This window comes from Brienomyrus brachyistius, unplaced genomic scaffold (genome assembly GCF_023856365.1).
Source record: "Brienomyrus brachyistius isolate T26 unplaced genomic scaffold, BBRACH_0.4 scaffold36, whole genome shotgun sequence".
In the NCBI taxonomy this organism is placed as follows: Eukaryota; Metazoa; Chordata; class Actinopteri; order Osteoglossiformes; family Mormyridae; genus Brienomyrus; species Brienomyrus brachyistius.
Genome location: NW_026042311.1, coordinates 2,182,862 through 2,195,616, shown reverse-complemented (window position 1 = coordinate 2,195,616; position 12,755 = coordinate 2,182,862). Strand labels below are relative to the sequence as shown.

Genomic DNA, 12,755 nt, shown 5'->3' with positions numbered 1-12,755 from the left:
TGTGCTTCAGAATGTAGTGAATCGCTTTTTTATTGTCAAGCTTAACATCACTAGCTGCCCCATTCCCTCTGTTAGTCTACGTGTCATTTTCTTAGCTACTTTTTCCCTGGTGAGTTTTGACCCCTTATTGTTCCTTTATTGTGTGTCTTTCCAGTTTGGTTCAGTCTCCTTAAATCCCTTTGTCTTGGAGCTTTTAAGTGGATCCTCACCTTGTTTCCCTGCCTGCACCAGGCTGCGCCCCAACATGCACATTAAATATATGATATGTTCAAATTCTGAAGAATCTTTAATGAATCCCATTTTACACATTTTCCTTTCTGAATTTGCGTGGAACATCAGTGATGCAGACTTTGACACAGTTTCCATATGAATGGGTCAAACAGTCCAATATTAAACCAACTTCCCAGCGGATTCAGAGTTTTTAGGGTCGCAGGAGAAAAGATGCATTATTGTTGTTCACAGTGCAGTTTATACACAGTGGCCCATTATCAACTGACATGCGATCTGACATCAATCTAATAGGACGTCAGTTGAGTAGCCGGTCCTGCAGTGCAGCCCAGGACACATTCGCCTTCACATTGCTATAAGAATGTGGCCATATGCAGCCCAGACCACCTCCCAATGTGGTTTGAGTGATTGGATCTCAATGCATCTTCAATGCGTCCTGGGTAATTAGCGCTGTCCACTTGTGATTGGATCACCCAGGACGCATGTTAATACCAGGTGGAAACAGGACCAAAGGGTCTATGTCCATTGAATCCTACCTACAGTCAATAAATCATTAATGAATATCCATCTATCCATCCATCTCCTATCCGGTAATCCAGGTCAGGGTCAGGGGGAGTGCCTGGAGCTTTTCCCAGGCAGCATAGGGCCCAAGGCTGGGGTCCACCCTGGACAGGATGATAAATTAATGTAATCTCAGCTAATGAAACAAACTTGTTTTGTCATCTTGTTTCCTATCTGTAGAAACAAATGGGTGAAATACAGAGGGAATTTCAGCAGAGAATTCAGATGAGAGAGAAGGAGCTGCAGGAGCTGAGAGAGGCTGTGGCCTCAATCACTGTGAGTATGAACCTGAGGAGAAGATAACAGCTGGCTTGTGATCATAATGAATCTTCTCTCAGATTCAACAGATTGTAGATTTACAGACTTGCGCGGATTAATCAAATTAATGCTGCTGTGGTTTATTCTGGGTCAGTGGGATAAAGTTGCTGGATTACAGAGTTTAACCAAGTGTTGCAGCAGTAGTAGTTTATTTATTTAAAAAAATACCATAAAAGGCCTATTTGAGAAAAATGAAACTTTTCATAACCCAGCATAATGCAAATAAACACTAAAAAAGTCACCTATTAAACTGAGACCTAATGGTGACAACCAACCTGCCCCATACAGCCACCAGTCTCTGCCAAATCCCTGCAGCTGACAGTGTATGAGCTTAATGAGGGATCATTTCCAATCAGTGCTGGCTGGGTTTCAGCACCTGAGGCGTCCAGCATGGTGACGCTCCAAACCTCAGCCCTGTGCTGTTTTTATACCTCCTGTCAGCTCACATCTCTTTTGTACAATGAGGCTCTCTGGAGTCTCAAAAGGGGCCAACTGTAATTTACCGTCCTCTGCTCCCTGTGTCATCAACAGAGCTCAGCACAGTCAGCAGTGGAGGACAGCGAGAGGATCTTCACTGAGATGATCCGCTGCATTGAGAGTAGACGCTCTGAGGTGACAAAGCTGATCAGAGATCAGGAGAAGGCTGCAGTGAGTCAGGCTGAAGGAGACATGGACAGACTGAAGCAGGAGATCGATGAACTGAAGAGGAGACACTCTGAGCTGGAGCAGCTTTCACACACAGAAGATCACATCCATTTCCTCCAGGTAACAGAACAGCTACTTTGGCAATAAGAAAACCAGAGTATTCAAATGGATGCATGTTCTCATTTGTATTTCAACTAGTCTGTCATTGGTCAGATGTTAAAGGTTCTGTTAATTAGATTGCAATACACATTTGTGTTGATGAAGCTGTTTAATCAGACTGTGTGTCTGTAGAGGCGCCAGGCTCTTCCTGTCACTCCTGAAGCTGGATTTGGACCCAGAATCTCTGTCAGTCCCAGATCTGATTTTGGGAATTTGAGGAAGGCAGTTTCTGAGCTGAAAGATCAACTGGAGAATGTTTGCAGAATGAAAATGGCAGAGATCCATCACCAGGTTAATACATTTTCTAGTCTGTTCATGTTAATATAGACCAGGGCTGGCCAATCTTACCCAGAAAGGGCTGCTTTTGCTGGATTACTAATTAGAGGACTGATTGGCTGAAGGGTCTCACACCTGGGGTTGAACAGCTGCAGAGAGAGTATGCAGTACAGTCAGCCTCACATTTGTGTGACCAAGTCAGTTTGTTTACAATAAGTTTAAATCTTTGTGATAACTGGTGAAAGAGCTTCACATTCTACTGGCTGCAAAACCCAGATCACATGAAACATGTTTCTTCTACATTACAGAAACCAAAAATCTGTATTATGTGTCACTTAGCATGATTTGCCGTTTGTTAAAATGCCTGTTATTGTCCCTCATAATGATAATACCCCACTGCTGTTATCTCCACAGTGAATGAAGTCCATCTCCCACAAGTAAATTCCTTTTACTCACATCCCTGTTTCTCTCTGTCTCCTTCTAGTTACCAAAGACACCGTCCTACTGGTATTAGTGCCCAGGACCAGAGCAGAATTCTTACACTGTGAGTCTGTTCACACACTCGCTTCTCTCTCCCTGTATGAGGTGGAGTGTGTTTTATTGTGTTTCATTTTCTACTGCTAGTGGAGCTTCTCTTTCTCTCTCCCGCTGCCTCCTGGTCTTTCACATTTACATGAGCTTTTTATTTCGGTGGACTTTGAATCCCATTGCTAAGTAAGGCAAGTTTATTCAGGGTGCTTTTCCACTGCACCAGGTTCGGTACTTTTGCTTCTTTCCCTTTTCCATTAACTTCCAGTCGAGTACCAGTACCAGAAGTTCCAGTACCAAAAAGCACCACTGCAACTGTGATACTTTTTCGGTACTTCAGAACTTTGGTGTGGGACTTACAAACACGTTCATTGTTGTCTTGCCCGGCTCGTCCACTTCTCGTGTGTGCCACGCCCCCTGATTACCCACTTGTGCTTCCCTGATCGTCTCCAGCTTTGTCCACTTACTTTGATTAGTCCCGTCCTATTTAAGTCCTGGTCTTACCTGTTTCCCTTGTCAGTCATAGATGTTAGTCGGCGTCAGATGTTTTCAGTCCTGAGTCTCCCCATTAAACCCCCGTATACCCTGAATCCTGCCTGCTTTCCGCTTGCTCGCCCACCTGTGCGATTACCCGCGTCCAGCGAGATCGTGACAATTGTCAATTTAAAAGACAATTTTAAAAAGTCTAAAAGCCCAAAAAACAAACAGTTAACTTAAAAGAAGTGACATTGTACAGGCAGCGTATGACTCAACTCCTGCTGATTTAATTTATTGAGAACCTGCAGCAAACAGTAACGTTTTAAGCCCTGATTATAATGAGCCGACAGTGTTAGCAGACCTCAGGTCTTCAGGAAGCTTGTTCCAAAGACAGGGAGCATAGAGACTAAAAGCTGCTTCAGCCTGTTTGGTCTTCATTCTGGGACACTGAGTAAAGTTTCAGGGGTCTGGATGCTTCAAAGGTTCAAGGAAGTTAGTGCCATTTAGTGCCTTGTAGACAACGAATAATATATTTAAAAATCAACCCAGGAAGCCAGTGCAGTGATTAAGGAGCTGTGTGATATGCTCCACTTCCTTGGTGTTAGTGAGGACTCTGGTGGCAGCATCCTGGATGAGCTGCAGCTGTCTGACTGATTTATTACCAAGACCTGCAAAGACACCATTTCAATAGTCTAGCCTGCTGGAAATAAACACATGAACAAGCTTTTCCGTATCTGGTTTAGAGAGAAATCCTTCTCTCTCTCTTATTGTGCTAGTTTCAGCTTCTGTTGGGTGGATCTTAAGCAGACCTTGGGCTGGACCTGGGAACACTGTACTGATGCCTCATTTCCACCAACATGGAGCCGGTGCTGGGCTGGTTGTCACTTGATGCCTTTTCAGAACCTGCCTGCATTTCCACCAGTTTAAAAAATGATCATAGGTGACAGTGAGAGTAAAGGTTCATATGTATTCCGTTTTGTTGGATTTGTTCTTATCTGTTCCAGAGTAAGTTTTTATAAGCTGCCAACTGTCCTCTTACCGATCGCGCTATTAAAGATGCCAATAACTGAACTTTGCAATCTGCCTCATGATCTCTTCGTCACTCAAGTGCCACTATTTTATTTATTAGACCTGGTTTTCATTTATAATGCAAAGTTACTCCGATAATAAGCTGGCTAGTTGTTTTACTGCTGGCACCGGAAATATTAGACAAAACTATATTGGTTATTGACTGAATTATCCAGGTATGCGGACGGTTTGGACACGATGGCCCCTCCCACTTGCACTGATGTTATGAGAACTTTTTTTTTTTTTTGTGGTGGCCTATAGCCTTCTACCTTTGACCGAATCACAGCCATGATATACCGGAGTATCTTCTTATATGTTATTGCTTAATTATACTGCACTCATAAAGCATTATAAACACAGCTATAAATATTTATAAAAAAGCATAACACATTATATCCACCATTATAACGCTTTATGAATGCTTTATGACACACTCAGCTATAAGGCACTATAGATACCTTCATAATGCAATACAAAGCATCCTTAATGCTTATACCGATCATTATAATGCATTATGAAGGTATTTATAGGGCACTAAAGATGAAAGCTTCATACATCATTCATTATGCATAATAAGCATGCCTATAATGTGTTATGCCTTTTGATAAATATTTAAAGCCATGATTATAATGCATAAGAATGGATTATTATTTGTTGTGATTTTTTTTTTAATTACTAACAACATGGCCTTAAGTGTTCCAGAGATTTTATAGTGTTCCGTAATCTGAGCAAATGGAAGCATGTAGATGTTGAACAAAGAGGCTCAGTGAGGATTATAATTCTAATTGGTGATCAGTGTTGACACACCACAGCACACAGTGCACAACACCGAAATGTGTCCTCTGCTTTTAACCCATATGTGACATCGTGACATAGCAAGGGGCAGCTAATTCAGCGCCCTGAGAGCAGTGCTTTGCTTAGGGTCCCTCAGCGGTGCCTTGCTGGTCGGGAATTCAATCCAACAATCTCTCAATTACTAGTGCGCATCCCTAACCATTAAGCCACCACTGCCCACTGCCAATAACGGACCCTTGAGGAACTCCATATGTAATTTCTGTTCATTCAGATTCATAATTACCCTTCTGACAGAAAGTAGTGCCTGACTTGTAAAAATAATTCAAACCCATTAAATAAGGCGGCGGCTCCACCTCCTTCCCTAAGTGCTCTAGTCTCACTGATAAAGGGCAGGTAAGAGTAGCTGGTTTGATCAGGGCTGCTGCATAGTTTTCATTTGACCCCATTTCAGTTTAACGCATAAAAATCAAGGTTTATCTTGATATTAAAATCAGTCATTAATAAAGATTTTCCAGCCACAGACCTGATATTCAGTAAAGATCAGTTTAATGTATTAAACACATTGTCTGACCCAGTGTGTAGGTGACACACAACTGGAGTCAGATGAGAGAGAGAGTAGCTGTGGGCTTTGATGCACTTTGTTCCCCCTGAAGTCAGTCAGAGCAGGAATGGCTGACACTGGGGCTGCTCCTCACTGCCTAGTGTGGGCTGTAGCTACAGCAGGGGATCCAAACCAAGTAAGCGGCAGGCGGTGGGGTAAGGGCCCCCTGTCCTAGATGTCATCATGCACTGTAATGCTGAAAGCTGGGAAACTGCCCTCGCTTTGTTTGGGTAGCAGGAACGTTTGGTATCACTCAGTAACAGCTCATCAAAACCTTTTATCTGCATCCTTATCTTGTGTGAGCTACGGTGTCTATGAGCAGTGAGGTTCGGGGGGGGGGGGGGGGGGGGGGGGCTTCCTTCCCTCACATTTGTCCTTTTTGTGCATTCGCTGACTGTACTTTTTTTCAGATTCATTAATATTGTCCTAAGACGGCACCTGCAGTCTTACCCAAACTGGCTGTGACACTGAACATCTCCTAAGTCTGTGCTTTAGGGCCATGACTTCACACGACACGACTACACTTGCGTGCGTAGTTTACATCTATCTGGAGGACTGAAGGTCATGTCCACCGGGGGGCAGTGCGAGAAAACCATCTTGGTCGGTTCCTTCGTTTCCAGTCTCACTTGTTAGTATGAGGTTGTGGCATTAAATGTTGTACAAGGACGAAGGAGTCAAGATGGCGCTCTGAAGAACACGCTTTGATTAGAGCTGCAAGCCGACTTGTTTTGTTTACCATGTACTGTGAACTATATGCAGTTTTACTACTGTCTGGTTTTATTTAATCATCCAGTGACTGCAATAACTATACATAGTCATGATTAGCTTGATGATAGGCTTGCTGACTTTCTAGCCTAAAGAAATAGGCTGAGTTCTGCTCACCTTGTTCAAGCCATTTTTGCCACAATCTAACAAAGGCTCCTTCTGCCTTATGTTTATATATAATCATACAATTTATTCTGTAAGTCACCTCCTACAATTTTTTCTGTATCAGTAAGACGAATGACTGGTTTGCAGGTTAAAGCAGTAAATCTCATTTATAATTTTGTTTTCTTCATCTCTTCTGATTCGAGCCAAGTCACTACTAAACCTTCTGACAAATTTTGCTACATGATGTTATTATTGCAATACTTTTTTCTGTATTGGGTCTGTTCCAGTGTAAGTCAGTTAATTATTCTATATTTAAAATAGCTACTTTATTTCTCAAGATTGATCTGTTTATTATCCAGTTTGAAGATATTTTATATCCAGTAGACGATGACAAAGATTGCATGTTCTCCCCATGTCGTTGTGGGGTTTCCTCTGGGTACTCCGGTTTCCCCCCACAGTCCAAAGACACGCTGAGGCTAGTTGGAGTTACTAAATTGCCCATAGGTGTGCATGTGTGAGTGACTGGTGTGTGAGTGTGCCCTGCGATGGGCTGGCCCCCCATCCTGGGTTGTTCCCTGCCTCGTGCCCATTGCTTCCGGGATAGGCTCCGGACCCCCCGCGACCCAGTAGGATAAGCGGTTTGGAAAATGGATGGATATATATATAATATATATAACCGCACACACACACACACACACAAATAGATTATATGTTATATATTAGATAAGTGTCAGAAAAATCGATGGATGGATGGAACTGTATGAAAAATAATGCTGCTCATGAAAGTAGGCAAGTAAGAATTTCAGGTTAGAATTTCATTGTACCTTGTACGCATGACACTGCTTTCTTAGAAACTTATACTGCCATTAAATTTTGAAGACGCTGTACAAAGAAGGACACAATAGTGTTCGGAATATTTCTTTTCTTGTCTGTGAAAATATACAGCTCTTCTGGACACTCATTCTTAAAAAAATCAGATGCTACTTTAATACGATCTGTACCGTTAGTAAAGACAATGTTATGTGACAAAACGTGACCATACTGCCACCCCAATTTCTGGTGGCACTGCACGTCGCGCATGCGTCTTGTTATCCTCATGTAAGTGCACAGACGAAGCCGGAATCAACACAGAAAACGTGGCGGCCAGACTGGTACCTCTCCGCGCACGTATAAGCGGACGTGTTTGTATAGACTTTTATGATGCATTTTACTCCTCCGCGGACGACCGCCTGCCGCACTACAAATTTGTCTTTAAACGCCAACATAGATGATTTTGATGAGGATTGGGGTAGTTTGCAAACCCTACAGCCAATTTGCACGGTAATAAAACTGTTACATACATATAAATGCGTATGCATATGTGTGCAGACTTGTTGACCAAATTGAAAATCTCACACCAGCCAGTTGATCAAAGCTGGCAGCCCCGTGAACTGCCGCTCTGAATTTGTAAAACGTAGGGAAACATACACAGACCTCGCGGCTGTGGTACGTGTGCAGGGAATATCAGAATTACTACTAATACTTAAATAGGACACGTGCGCATGTGCAAAGTACACAGCTTGACCAGAGAAATATGAACGTTTCCATGTACGCATACGCGGTGTAATACGCGAGTGCTGCGCTTTGCGGAGAACCAGCCTAGATGCGTCCGCGTTGGGAGCGTCGAGTCGGCGCGCTGCTGGAGAGAGGTGTGTGTCCAAAGTGGATTAAAAGACGTTCATATTGTGACCTAAAGACAAACTCACTTTTAGTGGTAATCTTTGTTGTGTAATTTTATGGTTAATATGTTTGATGAATGCTGTTTGTAATTTTATTTACCTGTAATTAAGCCTATTAGTTTAACATGCGCGTCATTTCGGCGCGTCTTCCCACCGGCGTCGCGCGGGCGACCAACATTTCCTGAGGTAATTCACATATTTGACTTTTTATATTTTATGTATCGTACAGAATAATAGAGCGAAGGCTAAAGTGCAGTTCGGCCCCAGCGAGTCTCTCAGCGCGGCGTGTCTCACAGCGCAGGGGGCAGCCGGAGCGCCGCAGACTCGGGCGGCTATATGAGTATATTGGGAATAAAATGTGTGTATTGGAGCGAGTTCTGTGTTAGTGAGTGTGTGAGGTGTGACAGTGATAATGATGGAGATGCTGGGCTTTGTCATGGCATCAATGGCTCTTCCTCCTGCCTACAGACTCCTGCCAGCTGACGCTGGACCCCAACACAGCAAACAGCCGCCTGTCTCTGTCAGGGGGGAACAGGAAGGTGACATGGGGGGCAGAGCAGCCATATCCTGATCATCCAGAGAGATTTGACAGATGGAGCCAAGTTCTGTGGAGAGAGAGTCTGACTGGTCGCTGTTACTGGGAGGCTGAGTGGAGTGGAAATGGAGCCTGGATAGCAGTGACTTATAAAGAGATCAGGAGGAAAGGAGAGAGTGACTGTGGGCTTGGATTCAATGACAAGTCATGGAGTCTGTACTGTAATACTAACAGTTACTCTGTCCTGCACAATAATAAACAGACTCTCATACCCATACGGCCCTCAGGCTCCCACAGAGTAGGAGTGTATCTGGACTGGGGGGCTGGTGCTCTGTCCTTCTACAGAGTCTCCTCTGATGGACTGACCCCCCTGTACAGCTTCACCTCCTCATTCACTGAACCCCTCAATCCAGAGTTTTGGGTTTATCCAAACTCCCCCGTGTCGCTGTGCATGCTGGGATAGCTCACTGTGTGCTGGAGGAATCATTTTTACCTTATCAGAGTCTCACATGTCGCTGCTTCTCCGTGGCAAAAAGGTAAAATCTCTGCTTTATAACCAGTATAACCCTTTTTACTCTGTCTGAAGTGTGACGTATGTTAATAATTGGGTTCTGTAAGCTGAACAAACATACAAAATGACTGTTTTTCTCTGACTTATGTTCTATGTTGTCTGTAAATGCACCAAAACTGCCAAAACAAATTCATAGTACATGCAGTTGTACCAATAGAGTGAATTCTGATTCTGAAAAAAATAAAATGTAATGAAATCTAAGCCTGATGAGTGGGGGGAGCTTTTCCCCTCCCCTCTATATGTATATTTTATGTTTCTGTCTATATATTGTATTTGCTACCTGTACACTGACAATAAAGGCTTCCTATTCTATCCCATTAATGTCCCGGTTCCGCGCTGCCCAGAACGTAACTGAGTAACAGACTTAATCCGCGCTCTCTGCTCACTGAGCGCAGCAGCCTGATATCGCAGCGGCGACGCTTTGGCCAGCAGGGGGCGGCAGATGGCAGACCGTTTATTAACTCAAAACCTACAGTGGTCCTGAGGTAACTTAGTAAAGATAATAACATAATCAAATTAATCATATATTAACTAAGTAAACATAAATAACATAAAATCTTAATAAGGCACGTTAGTACAACAACAGAAAAGCACCTGATCATCATCAAGTAGTGTAGGTGATTACCAATTACCAGAAAAAAATCACATAAATCCTGTTTCATTAGGAATCCTGAGATATATACAGTACTGTGCAAAAGTCTTAGGGAGTCATAGGAGTCATCAGCTGGGTCCAATAAATCTGACCGCCGTAGTCACAGTTAGCATTAGCACAACTTCTCTATCCATGGCCTTCTCACTTCATAAGTCAAAGTCAACTTTACTGTCATTGTGTATGAGCACAACGAAATGGGGTAGTAGGGCCAATAAAGGTAGTAGAATAGAATAAATAACACTAAAGGTAGCGCGACAATTAGCGTCCTGAATATATATACATATATATATGAAATTGCTAATGGCCACATTCGGATTCAGATATAAAGTCAAAGTAATTAAAAATCTGGGGCCGAGTGCCTGAAAGACTACAAGTCCTGCTACAGGTTGTCCTGTAACTAATAGTTGTCCTATGGACAGATTCCCCCACCTGAGCTGTAGATCTCTGCAGCTCGTCCAGAGTCACCATGGGCCTCTTGGCTGCATTTCTGATCAGCGCTCTCCTTGTTCGGCCTGTGAGTTCAGGTGGACGGCCTTGTCTTGGTAGGTTTACAGTTGTGCCATACTCCTTCCATTTCTGAATGATCGCTTGAACAGTGCTCCGTGGGATGTTCAAGGCTTTGGAAATCTTTTTGTAGCCTAAGCCTGCTTTAAATTTCTCAATAACTTTATCCCTGACCTGTCTGGTGTGTTCTTTGGAATTCATGGTGTTTTTGCTCCCAATATTCTCTTAGACAACCTCTGAGGCCGTCACAGAGCAGCTGTATTTGTACTGACATTAGATTACACACAGTTGCACTCTATTTAGTCATTAGCACTCATCAGGCAATGTCTATGGGCAACTGACTGCACTCAGACCAAAGGGGTCTGAATAATTACGCACACCCCACTTTGCAGTTATTTATTTGTAAAAAATGTTTGGAATCATATATGATTTTCGTTCCACTTCTCACGTGTACACCACTTTGTATTGGTCTTTCACGTGGAATTCCAATGAAATTGATTCATGTTTGTGGCTGTAATGTGACAAAATGTGGAAAAGTTCAAGGGGGCCGAATACTTTTGCAAGCCACTGTAAACCACAGGCATCCCCCTAACGGTAAGAAGTGTGATCCGCTTACGACTGACACGCAGTAGAGACAGGATCCCATCCAACACGGGATCCACTATAGGCTCACACAGAAATAAAGGAGAAAAACACCAGCTGCCTTTTCCAAGCTGTTTACATTCCTGCGCTTCCTCATGGTGACAGTAACAGCCCGTGTCACATGACCACTGTCATGTCCTACCCATCACACCTGCCTGACCCTCCTGTCTCCTCATTAGCGTGACCCTGATGATTCATGCCTGTTGCTTGTTGCCCCTCGTTAGTCTTTGCATTTAAGTATCTATTTGTCTCGTCAGCCCCAGTCCGGTCATTGATGTTAAACCTTCCTGCTGCCTGTGACCTTCCCGGTTGCCAGTCCTCCCATTTGTGATCCCTCACGATCCTCTTTGTTTCCAGTCTCAGCCCATCTAGTTCAGCAAACCCCCTTTTTGTTTCGCTACCAAGGATACAGAGATGAGAGTCTTTTACCAAGCGTACGGTGTCCAGAGTGGATGAGCATGACCACAGTGAGAAGAGGATCTGATTGATGGAGGACCTAAGTACCATAATCTTAGTAACGCATGAGCAGAATTGGACCATAAGAGGAACTGGCCGGCTCCATCTCACACATGGTACGTGGGTGTAGAAGTTACTCAAAACCATATGGCTGAAATCCTCCACATGTGCATTTTGAATGTATTGGGCATGTTGTCCTGTTTTAACCATGAGAATCCAGTGAGGGGCGACTCAGTGGGTAACAGGGCTGCCTTGCAGCTGCAGTGTTGAATGTTTCCATCCTTCTCCTACACTGTCTGTGTGGCGTTTGTTTGCTCTCTTTATCCCACATGGGTATCTTCCTGCAGCGACTCAGACAGGCATCTGTAAATTGTCCGGACTCCATAACTGTGAGTGTGCCTTGTGATTAAATGGCATTCTATCCATGGTGGACCCCAGCTTTGTGCCCTGCGTTTCCTGTAATTGGCTCTGGGATACCCTTGTGATAAGTGTTTGGAAGATGGATGCATCACATCTTAGTACTTGTGACGATCTATCCCGTCTCCTCCCAATTGAGCCAGCAGAGGTCACTAAATGCCCTCCGTAACTCTCCTAACCCTCCCCAGCTGTATCCCATTATTGACGTTCTCCACCCTGATCTGTTAGCCTCCTACACCTCTCTCCCGTCGGTGATTACTGTGTATAAATGTTCCTGCTCTCATGGTTCCTCAGCTCCGTCATCGTTGTTCCAAGTGTTGTTTGCTGTATTCCCTTAATAAAGCCTGTGTCTTTCCCAGAGCTACTGCATCTGAGTCGTCCTTAACCCAGATTATATTACTCATCACATAGAATATCCATTTACATTTAACCCCATGGACACTAAGCTTTTCTCCCAGGGGTCTAAGGTAAGAGAGATCAATTGGACCAATTCGTCCAGATAAATACATTTGTAAAAGAAGTAGTGAATACGTTTCCAATCAATTCCTATTACACATTGATGTTATAATCAGAAGCCACATTATGAAATGGAATATATCCAAACAGCATTTTAATCTGACCAGTAGGGCATGCTGTTGTATCACTTGTAGAAACACTTTTGCATTTACCAGACTTGTTTACCCAAAGTGACTTACAGCAGTGGGAAGGGTAATGTTTTATGTATATTCTTGGGG

The 12,755-nt window shown here is 43.5% G+C and overlaps 1 protein-coding gene across 2 annotated transcripts; it reads left to right on the top strand.

Moving 5' to 3' along the window:
* Window positions 1-2,678: 2,678 nt before the first annotated feature.
* Window positions 2,679-9,550, top strand: LOC125721958 (stonustoxin subunit beta-like). 2 transcript variants are annotated; one of them, XR_007386010.1, is made up of 2 exons: window positions 2,679-2,731; window positions 8,713-9,550. XR_007386010.1 is itself a non-coding variant. In XM_048998197.1 (2 exons), exons 1-2 carry the CDS (start codon window positions 8,581-8,583, stop codon window positions 9,240-9,242), a joined length of 552 nt encoding a protein of 183 aa, XP_048854154.1. In that variant the 5' UTR covers window positions 8,473-8,580; the 3' UTR covers window positions 9,243-9,550. The 2 variants fall into 2 exon arrangements, 1 of the variants encoding a protein (XP_048854154.1); XM_048998197.1 differs by lacking the exon at window positions 2,679-2,731 and adding an exon at window positions 8,473-8,602.
* Window positions 9,551-12,755: the final 3,205 nt, after the last annotated feature.

What these genes read in the sequence shown, in the direction of transcription:
- LOC125721958 (XM_048998197.1), top strand. Translation starts at nt 8,581, where the DNA reads ATGAGTATATTGGGAATAAAAT. An exon ending in GAGTATATTGGGAATAAAAT is followed by an intron (nt 8,603 to 8,712) that starts GTGTGTATTGGA and finishes TCCTGCCTACAG; the next exon opens with ACTCCTGCCAGCTGACGCTG.